The 21920-nt window shown below is 45.0% G+C and overlaps 2 protein-coding genes across 4 annotated transcripts; both read right to left on the bottom strand.

Moving 5' to 3' along the window:
- Positions 1-3885: 3885 nt before the first annotated feature.
- ube2v2 (ubiquitin-conjugating enzyme E2 variant 2) lies at positions 3886-9372 on the bottom strand. Its single transcript, XM_076970379.1, has 4 exons — positions 9254-9372; positions 7750-7898; positions 6267-6392; positions 3886-5949 (listed from the first exon to the last, which is right to left on the bottom strand). The coding sequence occupies exons 1-4, from the start codon at positions 9267-9269 to the stop codon at positions 5803-5805; spliced, it is 438 nt and encodes a 145-aa protein (XP_076826494.1). The 5' UTR covers positions 9270-9372; the 3' UTR covers positions 3886-5802.
- Positions 9373-12386: 3014 nt separating this feature from the next.
- On the bottom strand, positions 12387-21199 carry mcm4 (minichromosome maintenance complex component 4). Of its 3 annotated transcripts, none has more exons than XM_076970298.1 (17): positions 21047-21199; positions 19396-19465; positions 19027-19182; positions 18799-18929; positions 16842-16943; positions 16553-16648; positions 16346-16441; positions 15875-16013; positions 15478-15698; positions 15206-15326; positions 14808-15067; positions 14156-14521; positions 13851-13978; positions 13491-13698; positions 13065-13293; positions 12797-12930; positions 12387-12606 (listed from the first exon to the last, which is right to left on the bottom strand). In XM_076970298.1, exons 2-17 carry the CDS (start codon positions 19451-19453, stop codon positions 12514-12516), a joined length of 2538 nt encoding a protein of 845 aa, XP_076826413.1. In that variant the 5' UTR covers positions 19454-19465; positions 21047-21199; the 3' UTR covers positions 12387-12513. The 3 variants fall into 3 exon arrangements, with proteins under 3 accessions (XP_076826413.1, XP_076826412.1, XP_076826414.1); XM_076970297.1 differs by having other exon boundaries at positions 21017-21093; XM_076970299.1 differs by lacking the exon at positions 21047-21199 and adding an exon at positions 20661-20987.
- Positions 21200-21920: the final 721 nt, after the last annotated feature.

Below are 21920 nucleotides of genomic sequence, written 5' to 3'. Positions count from 1 at the left end.
ACCAGACCCCTCCACCACCACCACCACCCGGACCCCCACCCTACCCCTCCACCCCCACCCCTACCCCTCTCCCTCTCTCTCTCTCTCTCTCTCTCTCACACACACACACACACACACACACATTTTTTGCTCCCAATGGCGTCATTCCTTCTAAGCCTTCACTGACCGACAACCTTCTTTAACACATGCAAACACCAACCACCAAACACACATGTACACACACACACACACACACACACACACACAGAACCTTAATCTTTTCCACATCTTGCACGAGGGGGTATTTCTGTCTCCTCTGTTCCTAGTGTTTGCATTATCAGGGATACATTTCATGTCAGTCGATGGCTCGGTTAGAGGCCACAGCAGCTCTCTGGTTCTGTGGGTTCTCACATGCAGAAAGAGAGGACATTTCTCTGCTCTCGCCACAGCAGCTCTCTGGTTCTGTGGGTTCTCACATGCAGGAAGAGAGGACATTTCTCTGCTCTCATAACTTTATTTCTCTTTTACCTACAGGTCCCTAAACATAGAGAAATAATGAACGTTTTTGATCCTTTGTGTACATTCTCTTATGTGCATTTTATGTAGCTGATAAGGAATTTGTTTTTATTAACAAATAAGTTTATAAAGACTAGTTGTACAGTCATGCTGATGGTTATTATATTTATTTGATATGCCCATCATGCTGTCAGTGGAACCTCTGGGTTGTAAGTATGAACACTGTCAGGCAATATGCAGCTTAGACACTACACTGTCTCTTTAAAAATAGTTTAAACATTCATGTTTGTGACTAATAATAGAATACTTGTTAGCACAGTACATCTGTAGCTTATTTGTTTGGCCTGATTTACAATAACTAGAACTAGAAGAAGCATCCCATAATTTCCATTGCTACTGCCAACTACCACAATCTTAAGACTCAATGCTTCAGATAAGACAGAGAGAGGGAGGGAGAGAGACAGAGAGAGAGGGAGGGAGAGAAAGGGGAGAGGGAGGGAGACAGACAGGGAGAGAGGGGGAAGAGAAAGGGAGGGAGAGAGAGAGACAGAGAGAGGGAAGGAGAGGGGGGGGGGCAGTGTGATGCTGCTGTCGGACACTGACGTTGTGAGGCTGAAATGGGCCAGTGCTGAGAAAGCAGAAAGCCGCCGCACTGATGAGCTCACACCACAGCTATGCTCTTCCAAGGCCACCGGAGCCATGGAAACATCCTTCTCTCTCTCTCTCTCTCTCTCTCTCTCTCTCTCTCTCTCTCTCTCTCTCTCTCTCTCTCTCTCTCTCTCTCTGTCTCCCTCTCCAGCCCATCAAGTTAAATGGCAGCATTTTCATCTAGTCAAGTGGAGGATTTGCTGAGGTCTCAGTAATCACCCCGTGGATAAGAGATGGATGCACCAGCAGGTTTAGATCGGTTGCAGCACTTTTAAGGTTCTTCTTTCTCATATTTTAAATCTGTATTTTTTAACTAAGGCGTCATTGGCTGGTTATGCTACCTGTAATCTGCCATCAGCACCTCACTAGTAACTATAAGAAAGCTGGCAATAATACAACAGGTCAATCCATGCAGTGGTGCAGCTCAGATCAGGAGAGCTCTGCACATACGGGTGTACATACACGGTGGGATGGGGACTCACACCCTCCTTGCTTGGGTTTGGTTGCAGCTACATGTTCAGTGTGAGAACTTCACAGGTTGACAGGTTCCCCCTGTCCAGCGAGAGTTGCCTCCTCTTTCCTTCCCTGTATTGTCCTTCATCCTGTAGGGCCTGACCATCCTGTAGGGCCTGACCATCCTGTAGGGCCTAGCCATCTTCACCATAGTCCATGCCACTACTGCAGGGGTGACATTTTAGGGGTCGTGATCATGCGCCAGATTAATGATTTGATCAAGGGAAGCAGGTGGGAGGCTTCAGTCAACGTCCACTCACTGTCTCAGCAGTCGTTTTCAAGTCGTCTCACAAGTACAGTGTGACTCTAATGGTGAACCTGTCAGAGGGCCCACCAGATATCTCTTGGTTGGCTATTCACCATCCGTGCAGTCAGTGAAGATACGGTGTCATTGTTAGGGTCTCTTTGATGAGGACAAAATGTCAGCGTTCATTGGTTCTGAGACAGTAAAGAATCGCCAAGTTAGAGATACAAGAATGAGGAAAATGTGTTTAATTGTTTTGGTTTTTTTTCTGCTACAGTTTTTTTTTACGATTCTGATTTTTTTCAGCATATCAGAAAAGAGATCTTCGCAGCCAGAGCATCTGGGATTCAATTTGACTTTATTCTAAATACTGTGAACAGGAAGCCAAAAACATTTTGCCATTTGAGAGCAGTTAAGAGGATCACAGGCCCCTTAGCCATCCGCCTTTGACCCTCTCTCATTCTGTATTTCTCTCCTTCCTTCACCATCACCTCTAAGCTTTCCGTCGTTGGTTTTATTAGCTATTTCCTTGTTCGCTTTCGATGGCGGCAAGAATACTCGTGTTTCTCCCTAAAAACAAAAAAGTCACTTTTAAAGTGCAGACGACCGGGACGAGCAGAACCCAGTAGACACCCGGCCCGGACACCCCGCCACTGCAGCGCTGCGCCCTCTCTGGGCGATAATTAAAAACATCCAGTAATTTAATCGCCCGCCCGGCAGAGACACGAAGTCTGCTGCCCCCCCCTCTCTGAATAAAATACGGGAATGGAATCCGTACACAGCTATTTTTCGTCTTTGTAAAGTAATAAGCTAGTTTTATTTAAAAAACGGACATCAACATCAGTAATGATCAGTTGATTTAACATCAGTAATGATGTTAAATCATTAGGGGTGCGTCGGTGTCCCACACAGATGCCGGGGGGAGAGGGCTGAGGTGCTTATGAATGACACGAGCCTTATGGCCTCCTCTGGGTTTTATGTAGGTGCTTCAATAGGCATGCTGCATGTTTCTCCGTGCTGCAGTACAAACCGGGACTAATTTCTAATTTTCCAAGGTCGAACACGAGAGGCAATCCCTCCGTAATCCAGATAGTAAATATGTATTTCCAACATGTTGTACCTAATCTATAGCCCTAAAATAGACTTTGCTTTGCAACATTGTGCCGTTTTTGGAGGTTCTGAAGCAAATCCGCCGGTTTCTGGTGCGGACGTGAAATGATTATGGTGAATTCAAACAAAAATGTATTGGCCTAAACCTTCAGGATGTAACTGTCACAGTTAATGTAAGCGCGCAGTAGCAGCACAGCCGTCAGCTGGCGACGGAGTCAAAGCCGCAGTCCAACCAGCCGCCACCCCTCCTCCACCCACCTCCCCTCCAGCCCTCCTCCACCCACCTCCCCTCCACCCCGCCCTGCAAATTTAAGATGAAAGGATCTCAGTCAGAGACAAATTACTTACAAGTGTCGAGTATAATGCGTCAATTATTCGCACTAGCACACAGACACACACACCCAAAGTTTCAGGACAAAGTGAGGACATGAGACAACTGTTCTGGCACTCACACCCACTGCCCCATTTCCCTTTGGCAAGGTCACAATTAGGCTATCGCTTGAAGACAGTCCCAGAGACAGCCTACTGCCCTCTGCTGGCCAGGAAGAGAAAGTACATTAAACAGGACCCTTATAATGACTGTGGACACAGCACCCCCAAATGGTCTCAGTGTACAACAGCTACTTCGACCTGCGGGCAAACTAGAGGATATAAGCCTAACTTCATTTTAACAAGTCCGTTGGAGACACAAGAGAAACAAAGTGCTGTATTAAATAGTGGTAATCTAGTGTTGAAACAGATTTAATATGGAGCCACACATTTGAGCAAATACTGTGTTCAAATATAATATACAGATAGAGGTCTGTATACAAAAGAAGCCAGTTTATAACATGCTGTGTCAGACACAAATCCAGCCAAGAGACCAGAAGAGCCGCTCGTGTTCCACAATATCTGATTTATTATCCTGAATACAACCCCGGGGTCACAAATTCAACATAACAAGAATATAGGTATTTAAATTTAAAAATAATAATTAAAAAGTGGGGAGGTGTGTGGACAAAATAGTTAATGAGATTTATAATTTAGTTCTGTATTTACGGGGTTAACGTTTTGCGAACGACTAAGTGACAGTGGTTTGAAGGTCAGATACCTGTTCACTGCTTCACACACTAGTGTTTCAGCCCAGTCTTATGTCATCACTCCGGTAGTTGCTTCTTACTACAATGCTTCTTTTCAGAAAACTCAAAATCAGGTGGTGAAGCAACTGCTGAAGGTTATTTGGGGCTTGCTTAATGATTAATCCTAATCAGAACTCAATACATCACAGTTGCTGCTCTATGACGAGAGGGGAGTGGTGCTGAATTCAGATCATTACATCACAGTCGCTGCTCTATGACAGAGGGGAGTGGTGCTGAACTCCGATCAGTACATCACAGTCGCTGCTCTATGACAGAGGGGAGTGGTGCTGAATTCAGATCACTACATCACAGTCGCTGCTCTATGACAGAGGGGAGTGGTGCTGAACTCTGATCAGTACATCACAGTCGCTGCTCTATGACAGAGGGGAGTGGTGCTGAATTCAGATCATTACATCACAGTCGCTGCTCTATGACAGAGGGGAGTGGTGCTGAACTCCGATCAGTACATCACAGTCGCTGCTCTATGACAGAGGGGAGTGGTGCTGAATTCAGATCATTACATCACAGTCGCTGCTCTATGACAGAGGGGAGTGGTGCTGAACTCAAATCATTACATCACAGTCGCTGCTCTATGACAGAGGGGAGTGGTGCTGAATTCAGATTATTACATCACAGTTGCTGCTCTACAACAGAGGGAAGTGGTGCTGAACTCAAATCATTACATCACAGTCGCTGCTCTATGACGGAGGGGAGTGGTGCTGAACTCAGATCAGTACATCACAGTTGCTGTTCTATGACAGAGGGGAGCAGTTCAGAACTCAAATCAGTAGATGTGGATGTGAAAATGTAGAACTGCTAAGGTAATTTCATGCAGCCTATCGGGCACTGAAGCCATACTGAAGAAAATCACATCATAGAGAAATCCACCATGAACAGCTGGAAATGCAAGTCATAGAGGTACAGACCTGAATATGTAGAACGGTAATGTTTAATGCACCAGACATTGTATAGAGGAGGTAAATGGTTTGAGAACAGAACTGAGCATCTGTTAAATGTTAAAAAGATACTGCGCTGAAACAAACTGCAACAGTGTCACATTAAAAAACACAAAACAAAATGGTGGAGGTGGTTAGAGGGTGTAAACCACCATTCACTCTCTCCCAACTGTATTACTACAAGTCTACAGGCACACTTTCATAACCCTTTCAATATAGAAGCATCAGTGAGGGGCACAGCACACCCAACAAAATTTATCTAACTTATAGCTGTGTATCTATCTTTCTCCAAACTAATCGCAAGTAGTCTTAGGCATGCCGTCATGTACGGATCTTAAATTTAGCTTTGATGTCCAGTCATCGTAACTTAGAGGACAGATCTGCAAGACCTTTGTCTTTTTTGCCTACAAGAAAAAACAAACACAAAATACTGCTTATAAACGAAGCTTATGGTCAACATGTTACTGGAGAAAGATTTGTGAACTTGATCTTAAAACAGAATTCCAGACAGTGCCTCACATATGGGCTTTGCTTTATTAATTTTTCCAAAGCTAAACTGTTAGAAATGTCCAATCTTGCCCCTGTTCTGTTCATGTGGGGAGTGAACACATTTTCTTCGTTTTTGTTTGTTATTCCTTTTTTTTCTCTCTCTGATGACTTATGAGACATTTCTAGGAGAGTAAGGTTTAAGACAGAGGGTCAAAAACAATCTTAACAATTAATTGCTGTAGGTCTGTCCTTCAGGCGGTTGAGGAAGCTTCATATTCTCTTTCGACATCATTAGACGCCTTAGCTCTTGAAGAACGACTTTAATGCTATAAGAATTTTGCCATTTCGCTAGAACTGGTATGCTACGTGCATCCACCTGAAATAAAAGAGAAAACAGGTGTAAGACAGGATGCATATTTTCAGCGAGAGCACAAGAAATTTCAATCCTTATTCAGCATGTACTTAGTAATCCCATAACATTAAGATATAATTCTTGTCATTACAATTTTAATGTAATGTATCAGGCTAGCCTGTAATGGTCCGTTACACACAGTAGGTCACAGTCCAGTCTACGCTATAACGTTTTTAACTCCAGACCTAAGAGGTTTCCCAGGTACAAGCCAGAACGTCGGATACAATTCAAGTCTGTAGCAGGAAAACCTGCACTATTGCCATAACATAAAGACAACTCACCATGCCGTTGGAATTATTTATTCCATTCATGCTAATTTTTGTTACAAATCGAACATTCGGTGGTACTTCGGGATATTTAGGTCCACACTCCACTTTCAGACTGTATATCCTGTTTTCATAATTAGTCTGAGAAACAAGAAGAAAAATTAACAGCTCTGATGATGTTCAGCACAGAGAAACAAACAGGAAGTTATGCCTGGGGCAGCCTGGGATAAAACACCATTATACTGCCACTCAATGCATTAAGTCCAAGTGCTACACTACACGAATGCACTCATGTACTACTATGCATGCATACTTGATTTTGTACTTCAAAGTGTGTGTAAACAGAGATGCAAGTTTGTGTGCGCGCATAGCTTGATCAGGCCACACCTCAGTCAAAAGGGCGTGGATTCACTACCCAGCTCACATCTGAGTCTACACTCTTACTGCACCAGACAGTCCCCAATCTTCTGGGTCCATCATTGTAATTCAGGCAAAACATTTCACGATTAACCTGGTGAACCTTAGCAATCACCTGCTAACAAATTAGTAGGTTGCATTGCCCTACTGTACGTAAACACCAAACCATGCAGCGTCAGTCGCAAATTCAGGAATTACATGTAAAGAACCTGTTGTATGCATCATCACGTGGTGGCCAGCAATTACAGACCAAGACGAGAGGTAGCTTTATGATTATTTACAAAGAGAGGATTTGGGGGTCAAGTATTTTTATTCACCTGCTGCTTTTATACACCTACAACAGTGTTTTTGACCCATTTTTGATTTTCTGTTTTTAATTACTTCAAGAAATCCAAAGATTCAACATGTAGAGCATGATATACACATACTTCCTCTAAAGCTAACCTACATACAAGGGCTCAATTGTTTAGACTGGGCATCCGAGAAGTGAATGAATGTTAGTGTGAAAGCTAATCAATATGTTCACAGTATGATCCTGACGGTCATTACACTACGGCAGTGGTAATCTGCTGGCAAGAAACTCGTTCAGTATCTGCTGCAAACCGTGCGTGCAGGTTCCTGGCTGATCCCCTGGGTGGGTCTTCAGCACACTGCGTGTTCATATTGGAGATATTTGAGTCTCTGAATTGTCTTACATTTTAAGTAATGAGTTAACCATTTACACAAGGTACAGAGACAACATAAACTATTTGGAAGATATGATTTTTTTTTTTTTGGGAAAGCACATTTTAGCTCATACACTACACTGTGTGCTTATGAACAAACTAAATGAAGGGAACTACCTTAGTGTTTCCTTAAGGTAAATAAAAACAAGTTTGGGCACTTCACTATACAAAATGTTCATCCCCAAACTGACGTGGGCAAAGTTCAGAACTACAGGAAAGCTTCTATCATTCCGGAACTCTTAAGCAAAACTCTTATTTTAACTGGCTATTTTAAGCTGAGATTTCTTACAAGCCTTTTTGATTTACTACATCTTTAAATCAGAGCCTTAGCATGCAGGTCCAAACGTTGAGCATACTCGCGCAGGTCCGATGATCATTCCCGTCCATCGTGTTAAAGTCATGTCCTCATCATCCTCAAGACCCCAGCTCACTGTACCGTCACCAACTCCCTTCTGACCCTCTTCCAGTTCCTCCAACAAACGGAAATTGCGTGGAACTTTAACTCCTACAAAAGTGACACAACTCGTTTAAGAAAGGACAGTTCCTAACAGATCATTGTAACGCGTTGACGTTATGGGAATATTTCGTTAAATAATCGAGTTTAAGGCAACTGTAAACGAAAATAAGATATGATGGATAGATTGTCAAATCACGCAGGGTGGATATTTTGAACTGCTAAAATGTAAACGACTTTCTCTTTTCCTGAGTTAAAAGAGAACAAGAAAAATCTGTGTTATTAAAATAGTGAAGCACAACGTAGGTAGTCAGAAAAAGTAAGAAGGCCTTTAAGTGATGCATGAAAAAATATTGCAGCTAAACCAGAAACGACAAATCGCTCCTAACAAATTGTAATAAATGATTCACAGGACGGAATGACTAACCTGACTACCTAATTATAAAACCAGGCCTAGTTTTAAATACTGTATCCCAAACACACGTACGTAAGCGGCCTGGTGCAAGGTAGATAGCACAGCAAACCTTGTTAAAAGTTCATTATCATTCATAATGAACAAAAGCGTGTGGTACACCGGATCATTACTGTAACAGTGTCTAAAATATGCGACACTATCGCAGTTTGGCCAGCGCTGCTGATCAGTCACATTTGACTGAAACGTGCTGCATCTTCACTTCCTCAAATCCGAGGAGCGTCCAGGGACTTTTGTTTAGTCCTTCTGCGGGTTTTTACACAGACATCAGAGATCAAGTGATCTAGTCAGATCCGTGCGGGCCTAAAAAAAAAAAAACACACACACACACACAAGCAGAGGTCCAAATGGCTTTGAAATCCGAGAGCAGTGGGTGGGTATGTGGCCGTGGTTTAGAGGCACGGCGTGGCCAGAACCACCACCACCACCACCACCACCACCACAACACACACACACACACACACACACACACACACACACACACACACACACACACACACACACACACACACACACTCTTAACCCGTTACAACTGTTAACACGGGGAAACGGGACCTGAACAGAAGAAGGAAGCGGAACATTAGCCAGTCTGGCTAACCCGCTGGTGCTCTGACAGCAGTTCCTACAGGCCACGGCGCTCCCACCCGCCCGACACACGGCGGCGCGGCGCGCCTCCACCCACCCGAACTGTGTTTATAACCCCAACTACACGGCCGCGCGGTCGGCAGCGACCCGGCCACCGCGCTCCGGGCGCCGGGGTGATGTCGGGACAGCACGCCCGACAGGGAGGAAAGTTAAAACACACAGCAAAAACACATCCCGACATCCCGAGACCCTTCAACGAGACGACACGGGCGAGCCGTCTAGACGCCGCGCCTCGGGAGAGAGAGGGCCAAAGGAGCTGTACGCGAATGTGGCAGGAGGTGAGACAGACCTGAGGAGGCCGCCATCTTCTTCAGCCCGAATCCAGACGCGCACGGTGCCGTGACGTCGGCTCACGTGACCGACGCGTCACCGCCGCTGCATTAAAAAAAAAAGAGAGAGAGAGAAAGAAAAAGAGAGAGAGAGAGAGAGAGAGAGAGAGAGAGAGAGAGAGGGGCGCAGAGAAACGTGCCCAGGCCGCGAGGACGATGTGGGTGTCTGGTGTCTAAATGATTTATTGCACTGAATCACAGCCAAAGCGGATTTTTTAATGGCCGGGATATCTCACTACTGACTCTTGATTGAAAGCATTTCGAGCCGTTAAAAGACGTTTATAAGGTCGTAGAAGAGCACAATGATTCTTACGTTACATTTTCCCAGCTATGAAAACGGTGTTGATATTGACATGCAAATCCCAGAGACGAGGAGCAGGTTAGTGGAAATGCCACACCTGAGTATTTCTTCACACCCATGCCTTTATTCGGCGTACTATTTAGGAAGGACATAAATACAAATAGATACAATTAACATTTATAGGGCGGACCATGACATTCCTTCTGTTTTATTCATTTGTATGGCGGTAATGATCATGGTGGTTCATTACAGCACGGTTAATACGTTCAGACTCTGCTCCACACACCACTGGGAGCTGTGGCCGAATAACACTTCGTTTATTACTCAAGGGAAATTCATTTCATTTTGCTGCATCACACCACTCATAGTCTGTGAAGTGCAGGTGCCTTTTGGGGAACTTGAGGACGATGGAGGCGTCGCCCCGTGTTCCTGGACACTTCAGTGCTTCAGATCCTTCTAGCACCTTCAGCCACGCGGTTTTGGTTGCGTGAGACCTTTCCTAATTTGTTTAGTCAACTCAATTAGGTACAAGCGGACCCATATGAAGAAGCATTTTACAAATCATTGAGGATAATTGCAGTATTTCGTTTTGAATGTTTTCAAAACGTTTTCCCCCCGTATGGAGTATTTTGTGAAGACTGATGAGAAAATACTGTAGTTGAATTATTATAAGATTAGTCTTAAACATTTAGTAACTTTATGTACACTGCAATCTGTTTACATAAATGTAATATAGAAAAATGTCACGTATTTTCACAAGCTGGAAATATTATCTTGATTCCTCAGCTACGCACTAGTTTGAGTTAGAAGACGCACTTGTTAAGGACCCTGATCTATGTAACCAGATGGATAGGCAAACGTTGGTGTCGGAGACATAATTTACAGTGACCTACACTTACTGGTGATAAACTGGAACAGACCAAAAGGTGGACGCTTGTAAGATTAAACTTTCTCATTTGTAACGAACGTAATTAGTTCTGTTACGCTCCACGAGGAATACATGTTACATGTATCTCCCAAAAACCCTGACACCTTTTAATTTTCTTTATCTGTTGTGAATTTCGAAGGCCGTAGTGCGAAATTATATGGAATGAGTTCAAAGTAGCCTAGGCTACATAAATAGTACGCATGCGCACTGCTAGTTTTGCTGTCAAACCACGTTCCTATACTGAATCGGGTCTCACGCTATTTATAGTTATTTCTAAAAACAACAAAAGAAAAAAGACAGCGACGTCCCACAAATGATTTCTCCTCTTCTCATAAGTATTTTTTATTACGGCTGTTCGTGTCTAAACAAAAACCACAGGATCGCTAGAACAAATGGTGGTGAACATGAGTTATTTCGCACATGCGTACTTTTACTGACAAATAAATAGCACCGGCTTATGTTGATGTGTTTACATGAACGAGGCGATTCGCCTGCTCATCAATTATCTACAGTGTTGCCATAGTTACTTTGAAACAGTAATCCGACTACTGACTACTGACTACTTCTTTAAAAAGTAACTCAGTTAAGTTACTGACTACTTGCTTTTAAAAGTAACTAAGTTAGATTACTTTTAGTTACTTTCAGCAGAGGCTGATCCCCCGCCCCTATAACATGAAAATGACTACCAGTTCTGCCAATACTCACTTTATTGACATGTATTTTAACCGGAACATCAAAAATGACACTGGCATTTGTAAACTTTTTCTTGAAATAGGCTTACATGTTTTTTAAATAAATAAATAAGACAGTCTTTCTGTTCAACTCCGCCCACTTACAGGGTTGCCAACTGTCACGCATTGAGACACACGCATTTGACTGTCTTCACACGCTTACGCCACACTTCCGATATCTCACGCCGAAAAAAAAATCCAGTTTATTTACCTCTGATCCACATCTATGATTCAATGAGTTACTAGTTCGATCTGGCGCCAACCACCGGCGATCGATCGATCGCGATATAATACTGAATTTAGTCAATTTTACACCCCGCCCGGTAACAATTTACGTTCGCCGCCAAGCCCCGGTTTTTTTTTTTTTTTTCAGGTTTGACGTTGTGTTTTTGAAAGTAGACAGCACTCTGTCGCCAGGACAGAGTGTACAACGGACCTTAATGTTGTCTTCCTTAGCCGAAATAAAATCAAAATAATGCCTGTATTTCCAGCTGCTAAAGGCGAACCTCTCCTTCCATCTGACTTTGGCGCCGCAGAGCAGAGATGACGTAACCGCGTAAGAAACGTGTAGCCAAAAAATAAGAATGAATAAATATAACCTACGTTCCCCCGAAATGCAGAAATAGTAACGCACGATGTTTTAGATAAGTAACTTTAATCTGACTACTAGTTTTTAAATAGTAGTTGCGTTAGACTACTCGTTACTGAAAAAAGTAGTCCGACTACAGTAACGCGTTACTAAGTAACGCGTTACCGGCATCACTGATTATCTATCTTTCAGTTTTTGCCAAACCAAGCGTTTTTTAACCAACTGCGGCCTCTGGCGTCCTGCTGCAGAACTGCAGAAAACTCTAAAATGGTCACGTCGGTGTCTGCGCGAGCGCGTTGACGGGTCATTTTAGTTCGGGTTTCACGAAAGACTCGCCGATCGATGTCGCTAACAAACTACTTTACGAAGTTGTTTAATCACTTCACGCCTGCTGGGTTGTTACATTATTGAAGTTCAGGATAACTTGTCCATCTTTCTCCATTCATTTGAAGGGAAAATTAAAGAAAACATCACTAAAATGTGCTACTTAAGAACGTATGCTCATTTAAATGTCAAGTGCTTTAAACGAGAACAAAAAAATATATACAATAAATCAGCCATTTTAATTGCAAAACCTGAACAAAGTCTTCATACAAACGAACCATAACGAGCTTCGCTCTACACACAACACAAAGCAGCACAGCGGATCAGGCGTCCTGGCGAGGACACGTTTACAGCAGACGCACAGTCTTCCCCGTCACCGTTAAAAAGTCCTCATCCGCCAGCGCTCGCAGTGCCTCGTCAAACATATCCTTGGTGATGGCCTAGAACGAAAGAACACGTTCAAGAGGAGGTAGTCCAATCTCCAGTCTCCCATTATCCTTTTAAAATTACACGCACGATGCCCGAGATTAACGTCACACATCTTCGTTAATTAATTGGTAAGTATGCGAATGAGTGCACATTCATCACGTTCATAAAGCAGTGTTTGAAACGAGGAGAGGGAGCTCTTACAGCCTCTGACTGCCCACGGAGGTCGTCAAACAGTTGCTGGTACTTCATGGCTGGAGTTTTGCCCTTCAGCTGGATGAGTTTCTTCAGGGCCTGTGCCACTTCCTCCTTACGCTTTCGGGCCGTAGCACTCATACCTACACACAGCAAACGCGGCAACGTTCAAATACCCTGACCACAAAGAACTCTCGTACAACTCGATAAATTATCCATCCTTCATTCATCTATCCAACTTCTTTTTCACTCATCATGTCAGGATGTAAACCCATACCTGTAGTGAGGATGGAGATATCCACAAAGCCTGTTCTGGGATCAGTGGCAGACTGTTTCAGAGCTTCCCTGTGGAGTCTCTTGGCCTCCTCCACGTCGATGTTCTCCACTTTGTCCGAGAAGCGCACTTTGGCATGAGCCTCAGCCAGCCGGATCAGGGACTCCAGCTGACGAGGGTAAGCAGACACCATCCCTCTCCCACTGCCGATCTTCCTCATGTCCACATAGGCCTGCAAGTCATGACCAAACGCTCAACGCTAAAGACCTCGTCAAACTATGAACTAGAGCTTCGCGCTCCTTTTTCTAGATGGATTATGCAGTGGAGCTCAGCAGAACCTGGGCACGTCGGCATGGGGGTTAAAGTTCAACGTTCAGCAGTGCTACGGCCCTCCTACAATGCGTCTCACATTCGCTGGGCTCATCGTACCTCAATAAGCGCCTGGCTGGCCTCCTCGCTGAGCCTGGGGTTGACGTAGGTGCGGGCGTAGGCGATGTAGTCCTTCAGGACAGCCATGTCCAAGTTCTCCTCCTCCACCTGCTCCTCGCTCTGGTAGTAGAGCGCCACCAGGTGGTGCGCCAGCCGCCTGTCGTAGGCCTCGTCTTGCGGGTCCAGCATCAGGAAAATGAGGTCGAACCTGTGAGTGACAGACGTGGGGTGAGGGACGATTGGGCAACCTGTGCTTCTCATTCTGGGAGGAACCCTGTGGTGTAGCAGCAGGCCACACGAGAAGCTTCCCAGGGTTTGGAAAGGAACATGTAAAGCGAGGTGAATCAGGGCCATGTTTACCTGGAGAGGAGCGTGTGAGGCAGCTGGATGTTCTCGATGGTGGTTTTCTTGGGGTTCCACTGGGACTCCACGGGATTGGCTGCTGCCAGGATGGAGGTCCTCGCATTCAGCTGACAAATTATTCCAGCCTAAAGCGCCGTGGAGAGAAACATTAATTCAGCTTCCACCACTCAGCACCAAAAAAAAATAAAAAATAAACATACCGATGCCTAAAGCTGCTCAATTATAAGATCATTAGAGGCTGCACTGAAAGCATGGTGTGTCTGGACTACAAGTTAAAGGTCCGTGGGCCGGCGTGCCCTTGCCTTGGCGATGGAGAGGGTCTGCTGCTCCATGACCTCGTGCAGAACGGAACGCGTGCTGTCGCTCATCTTGTCGAACTCGTCGATGCAGCAGATGCCGTTGTCGCTGAGCACGAGCGCGCCCGTCTGGAGGACCAGCTGCCGCGTCTCCGGGTCCTTCGTCACGTAGGCGGTGAGGCCCACGGCGCTCGAGCCCTTGCCGGACGTGTACTGCCCGCGGGGCACCAGGTTGTAGACGTACTGCAGCAGCTGAGACTTGCTGGTGCCCGGGTCGCCGCACAGCAGGATGTTGACCTCGGCGCGGAAGTTCCCGCGTCCCGTTTGGCTGAAGTCCTTCCGTGTCCCGCCAAACAGCTGCAGCAGAATTCCCTGGAAACATTCCAACGTAGCAAAAGTGCGTTAGTGTGGAGAACGAACAGTTCACCCCCTAATGTCGTAGTGGCGCATGTATTGTTCCAGCATCTCTTTGCCTTTTTGGTAGATGATAATGCAAACTACAAGAAATAGCTGAGAAAAGGTGTTTTATTTTATATTTAGTCCAGTAAATAAAATTTTTTTTGTTTGAATGAAAATCTGAACAATCAAATTAGGACTGATCAGAATTGTCGTCTGATCAGTCATAGGTTTAAAAAAAAAAAAAAAAACCCCACACCACCTTTTTGATGTCGTCATGCTCGTAGATGCTGGGCGCGAGGGCAGACGAGAGGCGCTCGTAGACATCGGGCTTGGCGGCGAGCTCACGCAGCGTGGCCACGCGCTCCTCCGTGAACAGCCTCTGGTCGGCCTCCTCGTCCAGGCTGTGCAGACGCCGCTCGTCCGTCTTGCGGAAGTGGATGGCGTCGATGTGGGTCCTGTACACGGACTTCACCTGGCTCTGACGCGGGTTGAGGCGCATGGGCGCCGCTCTGTATATGCCTGCGGAAAAAGCCTTCTGTATCAGCCTCTGAAATGCCATTTTATGCTCGATTTGGTTCATTACTGCTTAATCGCACAATTGCAGCTTTATTTCCAGAGGCTCGGGTCAGGCAGGCACCTTAGGAGAACAGCACGTACCTGTAATGTTCACCCGATCTCCAGGCTGGACTTTGTCCACCAAGTCGTTGTGGGCATACACTACAGTGGTGTGGGGGGTCTGACCGGCAGGCATGTCCTCTGGAGACTCCTGGAGCTTAATCTGCCAATCAAAACATCACATGAAGGAAAGTGACATTTATCCAGAGGGGGGAGACGAGTAATCCAACGCCGTTTAAAGTGGGAAATTTAGCAGCATTTGACAATGAGCCATTTCCATCGACCATTGCCGACACCGGGCCCAAGGAACTCACCATCTGTTTGTCGGAGAAGATGGAGCGGTTGTGCACCAGCGCCATGCTGTGGGTGGTGTTGCAGTTGCGACACACCGCAGGCTCAGCGATGCGGCCCCGGTCCACCTCCACCCGAGTGCTGAACGCACACACCTGGCAGCGGAAAAACGCCTCCTGCATTTCTGGGATGAGCTGGGAGGTGCGGATCACCATGCCGCTGATGGTGATGAGCTGGTCAATGTCTGAGGGGGAAAACGGCAACACCAAGTATCAAGACACACCGCCGGACATCACGGAACAACCAAGTCACCACTAAAGGAAGTACACGGAGATGAAGCCAGTGTTCACAGCAGGAACTTCATCCTCCACAAAGCTCTGACTGGCGAGAAGAACGTGGAAGGGGCAGAGGAGGACTCACCCTCAGGGTTGAGGCCACGCATACTCCTGGTCTTCAGAGCGTTGTAGGGACGGACCTGGATCTGATGCTCCAGGACAGAATCGGGGAAGCGGTCAAAGAACAACTCGTTGACCGCCATATCGAAGGTGGGGATTACTTCCTGAGAAGAAAGCAAATCGGCTTACAGTTCATTGATCTTTCCTCTGAATGAGAAGATATAAACGGCGTCTCCAGCAAATCTGACCATCTACTCAGACTCTCTCCCAGTCAGAGCTATCGTTCCAAATCTTATATGAAACCATAAGAATGTCGGATACCACTCACACCAAAGAACAGGTCAGCGTGTGACCAGTCATAACACTGACTGACACGTTACACCCAACACCAACCAACCTTGCTGGTAAATTCTATTAGCAGCTAAGCTATCACAGTTGGGAACACGAAATGTTCTGGACATGGTGTGAAGGATCTACAGCAGAAGAAGGAGGTTACCTGAGGGTAGCAGATGAGCTGTCGGTACAGGTCAGCATCAAAGGTCTGAATGTGACCACAGTTCACATTCAGCACTGGCTCCCCAACAACACTGATCTGCAACACATGCGTAGAGTCAGTGTGGCCACCGCCGCCATGAAGAACCACTACGAATCTTACCCTTCCTAAAGCGCTCACACACACACACACACACACACGCCGCCTCACCTCATCCAGCTTCTGCATATAGAGGGGTTCGTTCAGATCCAGGCTGGCGTTGTCATCTTCACGTGAGGTGGGGTCAGTGAAGCGCTGCAGGAAACGCTGCCAAGACAAGCAGAAGCTCACGTGAAGACCTACGTCACACTTCCTAACCAACGCTCAGGAACTCGAGCGGTTAAAACGCCACCTTATTCTTCCCCGCGAGTTCTTTCATACCATAGAGATCCGCACAGACCTCAACCAACGTTCAAGACATTTAAAGGTTTTATACTGTATAACAGTCATGTGGTGTTACCTGAAACTTCTCCTTACAGGTTCCCACGTTGACGTCCGTGCCCCAGATGACGAGTCTCTGTCCAGCGTTCTGTTCACTGGGGGCTGCACCATCTCCTGATGGCTGTAAGAACACAAGCTCATTCAGACTAATACTGGAGATCAACACGACACAGCAGGTCAGCTGAAGACCCAACTCATCTGCTTTGAAGCTCTTACTCCTCAGTAGAACTTCTCATTCGTTTTCAGTCACCACCAAACAGGGCTGGACTGGGACAAAAAATCGGCCCTGGCATTTTTGGTTTAGACCAGCCCCTCATAATTAGTGGAGGACAACTGACTTGTAATTTATGTAGGGTACGATGTGGAAAACATTTTTTTAATTACTGGTTAACGTCATTAGATTCAGTCTTAGCATTATTATATCACAATCACTTATGATTTTATTGAAATCTTCTCTAATATGTATTTTCTGAATTTCTCTGATATAACAGCTCAATTCTAATTCTTCAGGTTAAAGGTGCTCCCTCCTTTAAACAGCTATAACATGTATTTGTATCTGGCTACAAACAAAGCTGCTTTATGAATTCATGCAACGCAAACATCTTAAAAGCTTTTAACACCGTTTTACTCTTATTCATTGTGGGCATAACTTCTTCTAATATTACTTTTATATGTTTTTACACTGTAGTCTTGCTTAAGTTGCAAAGCTTTTATTTATCATTTATAAGTTTTAAAATCTGTAATTTCACTTGTTTGAGTGCTTTTTAAAACATGTTGAACCACAGTATAGAGCAGGGGTACTCAAATAGAAATGATGGCGGGCCACATTTTATTTTTTCAATCACTGAAGGGGCCAGTTACGGGGGGGAACGTAAACTGTAAACTGTGGGGGGTGAACGCATTTGGGCGTCTGCTACCTGTTTGTTGTTGCCATAAAGGCAATCCCCGACAGCGTCTTGAGATCGCGGTGCGCGATTTCAAAATAAGAGCAGATAGCGCGATTGAAAAAAAGATTCCTAAAAAAATAAAATAAATAAATAACACTTTTCAAAACAGCTCGCGGGCCATAAATAGATAGCCCCGAGTATGGGGGGTATAGAGGCTACAAATTCAAACTGCTATGCAGCCTTTCAACACACCTTTAACCTAAATATCTAAAATGCTATGATAGCCTAAAATGGACACTTGCTGCTCATCCAACACTTCTCAGTCTTGACCATTTGCTATTTTATCAGAATAAGGGCGCGTGGCTGCAGGATTTTGGGAAGTATGCAAATACCAATTAATATTGATACTAATCAATCACCATTGCTCATCATTCTCATGTGATAAAGTCCCTGTGTTATCCTAACATTACTACCTGCTTACGTACTACACTTTCCCGTTCAGTCTGTCGCTCGGTTTCTCTTTCACAAGCCTGCATTTCTGGCTGCTGCTCTCCCTGTCTGCTGCTTCTGTCTTCACCTACAGAGGACGCGGAGGCTACAGCAGCGAACATGTCTGATTTTTACACATTTTGTGGCATCTACATTGAGACTCTTCAATTTCTTTGTGCGTAACTTCTCCGCTCCCCCTTTCTGCCGCTTCTGTTACTCCATGCTGCCTCTCCTTTAACAACGCGCTCAACACTGAACGTAGCGGGAGTCGCAGCGGACCACGCAGAGAAAGGGTGGGGCCGCTTTCTACCTATATTCTGATTGGTTCAGTCCACTGTCTATATTGAAGATGGGCCAATGGGCCGCCCCCTCTAAATTGTGGGCCGGTCTCTTAGGAAAAAAAGAGACGAAAAAAATCCATCGGCCCCTGAGGACTGTCGGCCCACCAGGCAAATGCCCGGTACGCCAGATTACCAGTCCAGCCCTGCCACCAAACGTAGTTGTAAGCTACATTTAGTCACATTCACAGCCTGCCTTTTCACTGTAATATACGAGAGCCTGAGTCCTGCAGTCCCGCTGTGTGGGGGGGGTTTTACTTACAGGCTCAGAGCAGAGATCCACTTGCGGGGCCTTTCTGACGGAGCCCAGGTCGGGACGCTGCCTGGCAGGGGTCCCGCGGCTAGGCGTGTCGTAGATGAGCGGAGAGCTCGCGTCCAGTTCACTCTGCGGGACTGATGGAAAACACACGTCGGACACAGCCAGGCTCGGGCACAGCAGAGCGGACTACAAGAGGCGTGAAGGGCGGGTTGGCCGAGGCGGAGGCCGTACCGGAGCGGCGAGGCACGGGGCTGGAGAACAGAGAGGTGTCCTGGGGGACCGGACTCTGGAGGTCTGTGGCAGGCGAAGTGGGAAGGGGCTGCAGTTCTCCCGTCGAAGACTCCGGGGTCCCACGGGGCCGCGGGGTCCTGGGTTCCTCGCTGGCAGCTGTGTGCGCACATACACTTCGGATATGTAACCCTGATCAGCAACGTGCAAAGCTAAAATTTGTGACAATGCCATGTGGTACGATGCAATAGATGGACCGAACTACACAGGAACACTTGTCTGGATAAGTCAATGAAACTGTCTGGATGGACATTTAACATATACGGGACTGCCCGACGTCTAGATATGAAGCTTAGATCTTTGAGAACTTACGAGTAGATGGGTTGCTACTCCTACCACGTTTGCGGGCACTCGAGGGTGGAGAAGACATCTTGACCGCTCACTAAAAAGAATTTGAGTCACATTAGTAATCTAGTGACGTTTACTTAAGTCAGTTCAAGCATATGGTTAAAACTAGGGGTGACCTGCAATAGTCGCTGATTCGACTATAGCCGACTATACCCCCTAGTCGACTATGAACGTCATAGTCGAATGTACCATTCTAACTGCATGGGGGTGCCCAAGGATGCAGCCAAGCATTAGTTACATGAAATGTCTTTGTTTTCGTTATATATAGCCTTTTGTCAAATAAAATCATCATAATTTCTGTTAACAAATATTTAAAAATGTTTTTATAAGCATCTTTACTACACATTAATAAATCACACCCTGCAGTTGCACAATCCAAACGAGCGGAGCTGAACACGCTACAGAATACGCAGCATCTGCCGAGATTATAATGGCTACTAAAAAACTTCAAAAGTATTTTGAAAAACAAAGATGAATCAAACAAAGTAAAGTGCAAGTTATGTCATCAACGTCTTTCATTTCGCACGACAACAACCAACATGGCATACTATTTAAAACGCGTAAGGCGAAAAAAAACATTTCAGCCGTTTGTTGTTTCGGTCGTGTCGTCTCCGTTACTTGAACCTTTCCTTATATATTTTTGCTGTTGTGTGGCAGTTTTTTTATATTTTCAGGCAGGCATATTTTATTTAAAATATTTTTGACATTTTGCACAGTGCCTATCTGACGATATACGCAATGCGCACTGACGGTTAATGTTCTCTAACGTTTCATAAAAAATAAATGAGTAAATAAATAAAAGTTGAATAATACCGTGTTTATTCGTTTATCGGAGTGTTTTAGGTTTTTACTTTGAAGAGGAAAAAAGTCCTGAATGAGAACGCGATCCCGTTTAAGGTGCTCTAAAAAAAAAAATTAATAAACCCGATTCGACTATTAGTCGACTAAAGGGAAAAGCTGACGAATCAGATTCGACTATGAAAATCCTTAGTTGAATACACCCCTAGTTAAAACAGTCAAACATTTAATCAAACTTCTAAAAGGAGTTTGGTGGCGTATGGCCCGAGATGACCAGTTAAAGATGTTTTATTTTGGAAAACAAAGTTATAAAACAGAAAACAGTTATAAAACACAAAAGCGCCTAATTAATTCACTATAGTGATGCCAGCTAGTTTGCCATGCAGTAAGCTACCATTAGTCATCAAACGTGTACAATGCAGTGAGGTAACCTGGCTAGTCGACACAGCCGACATCCGTTTACAACGGCAACCGCAACACGAACAGCAAGGCAATCTTAAAGTAACGCGACTTAAACGGTCACAAATGTTTACGAACAGCAACAGGTTTAAGTGACTGATCAGACAAAAGCCACATTGCGACATATTCCAGTAAGACTACTAACAAAGACTAGAGTCAAGTCCCTGACTATCTTAAGATAACGTGAGCTGCAATGTAATAAAAGTTTAACAGCGACGGCCTATCAAATTAAAAAGAAAGCATCTTTGTACAGGGATGTCATTAAAAAACCACGGAAAGCGAGTATATTACGTTCTCTTTAAACATATGATCACAAAACTTAACATACCGTTCACCAGGCTTCTTTCTAAACACTCACCGACTGGCGCGAAATTGCGTGCGTGACGTAGACTTCGCGGGAAAATTCAGACCAATCAGAACGTAGGAGATGGAACATAGTCACTGGCGGGGGAAATATTTGACCCATATACGAGTTTATATTCAGTAAAGAAATACATCTTAAGAAAAGCAGATGCCAGTGGCTGAATATAGTAAATTATTTGCGTACAAAACAACAAGGTTAAATGGGCTTGATGTGTGTAGATTTCCAGACAGCTGTACTGTGAATCACTCGCCATCGCTTTGGTTTCTTCCAATATTTCCGCGGCAAAAACTTCGTAGTCACGTGTCCGGACAGGGCGGGCTAATGAAATAGTAAAAAAGCTTTGTCAAACATATCAACAAATATTAAAATGAAATATCTAAGTAATATTTTTTAACGTCTGTAGGTCATAGTTCACTATACCGAAGAGTAGATAAATGAAAAGCGGCCGTTATTTGTGTGAAAGGTGTAGTCAATATTCACGTCCGCTAGATGGCGCTCTTGACGACGGCAAACGCCGCTGCGCTCAGACTCGAAAATACACAAGATCCACATGTTCTCAACGTGACGACGCAAAACATTCAAGCGACTCTCGGTGCTTGACAGGATGCCCAGTATCTCCGAGGAGCGTTTGATGTTTTTATAGCGTGCGTGATTTAGTGCCAACAGAAAACTCAGAAGTGTTTGAATTCATAATTTCGTACAGAATGTTCAGTGACAAAAGCAGCTTAATGGATCAGCGCTGTTACTTCTATATTATTTTAATACTAAACTCATATGAATTCAATTACACATACAGCCAACACGAATACTGAAACTGTTGCTACAATCTGTTGTCCAAAAACAAGTTGTTAAAAGCTTATGTGGGTTA

The sequence above is a fragment of the Brachyhypopomus gauderio genome, chromosome 13, assembly GCF_052324685.1.
Source record: "Brachyhypopomus gauderio isolate BG-103 chromosome 13, BGAUD_0.2, whole genome shotgun sequence".
NCBI classification, from domain to species: Eukaryota; Metazoa; Chordata; class Actinopteri; order Gymnotiformes; family Hypopomidae; genus Brachyhypopomus; species Brachyhypopomus gauderio.
Note: the sequence above shows the minus strand (reverse complement) of the source record. Positions and strands in the feature narration are given on the sequence as shown.

Bases quoted from the DNA above. Each gene is read 5' to 3' on its own strand.
- ube2v2 (XM_076970379.1), bottom strand. The intron at 6,393-7,749 runs GTATGCTCAACG...CTTGTTTCTCAG, and splicing joins TGATCATCGGACCTGCGCGA to ACTAATTATGAAAACAGGAT. The intron at 5,950-6,266 runs GTGAGTTGTCTT...CTTTTATTTCAG, and splicing joins TAAATAATTCCAACGGCATG to GTGGATGCACGTAGCATACC.
- mcm4 (XM_076970298.1), bottom strand. From the start codon at position 19,453: ATGTCTTCTCCACCCTCGAGTGCCCGCAAACGTGGTAGGAGTAGCAAC. The intron at 13,979-14,155 runs GCAAGGGCACGC...ACGGCGCTTTAG, and splicing joins AGACCCTCTCCATCGCCAAG to GCTGGAATAATTTGTCAGCT. The intron at 13,294-13,490 runs GTACGATGAGCC...CATGACTTGCAG, and splicing joins CCAGCCAGGCGCTTATTGAG to GCCTATGTGGACATGAGGAA.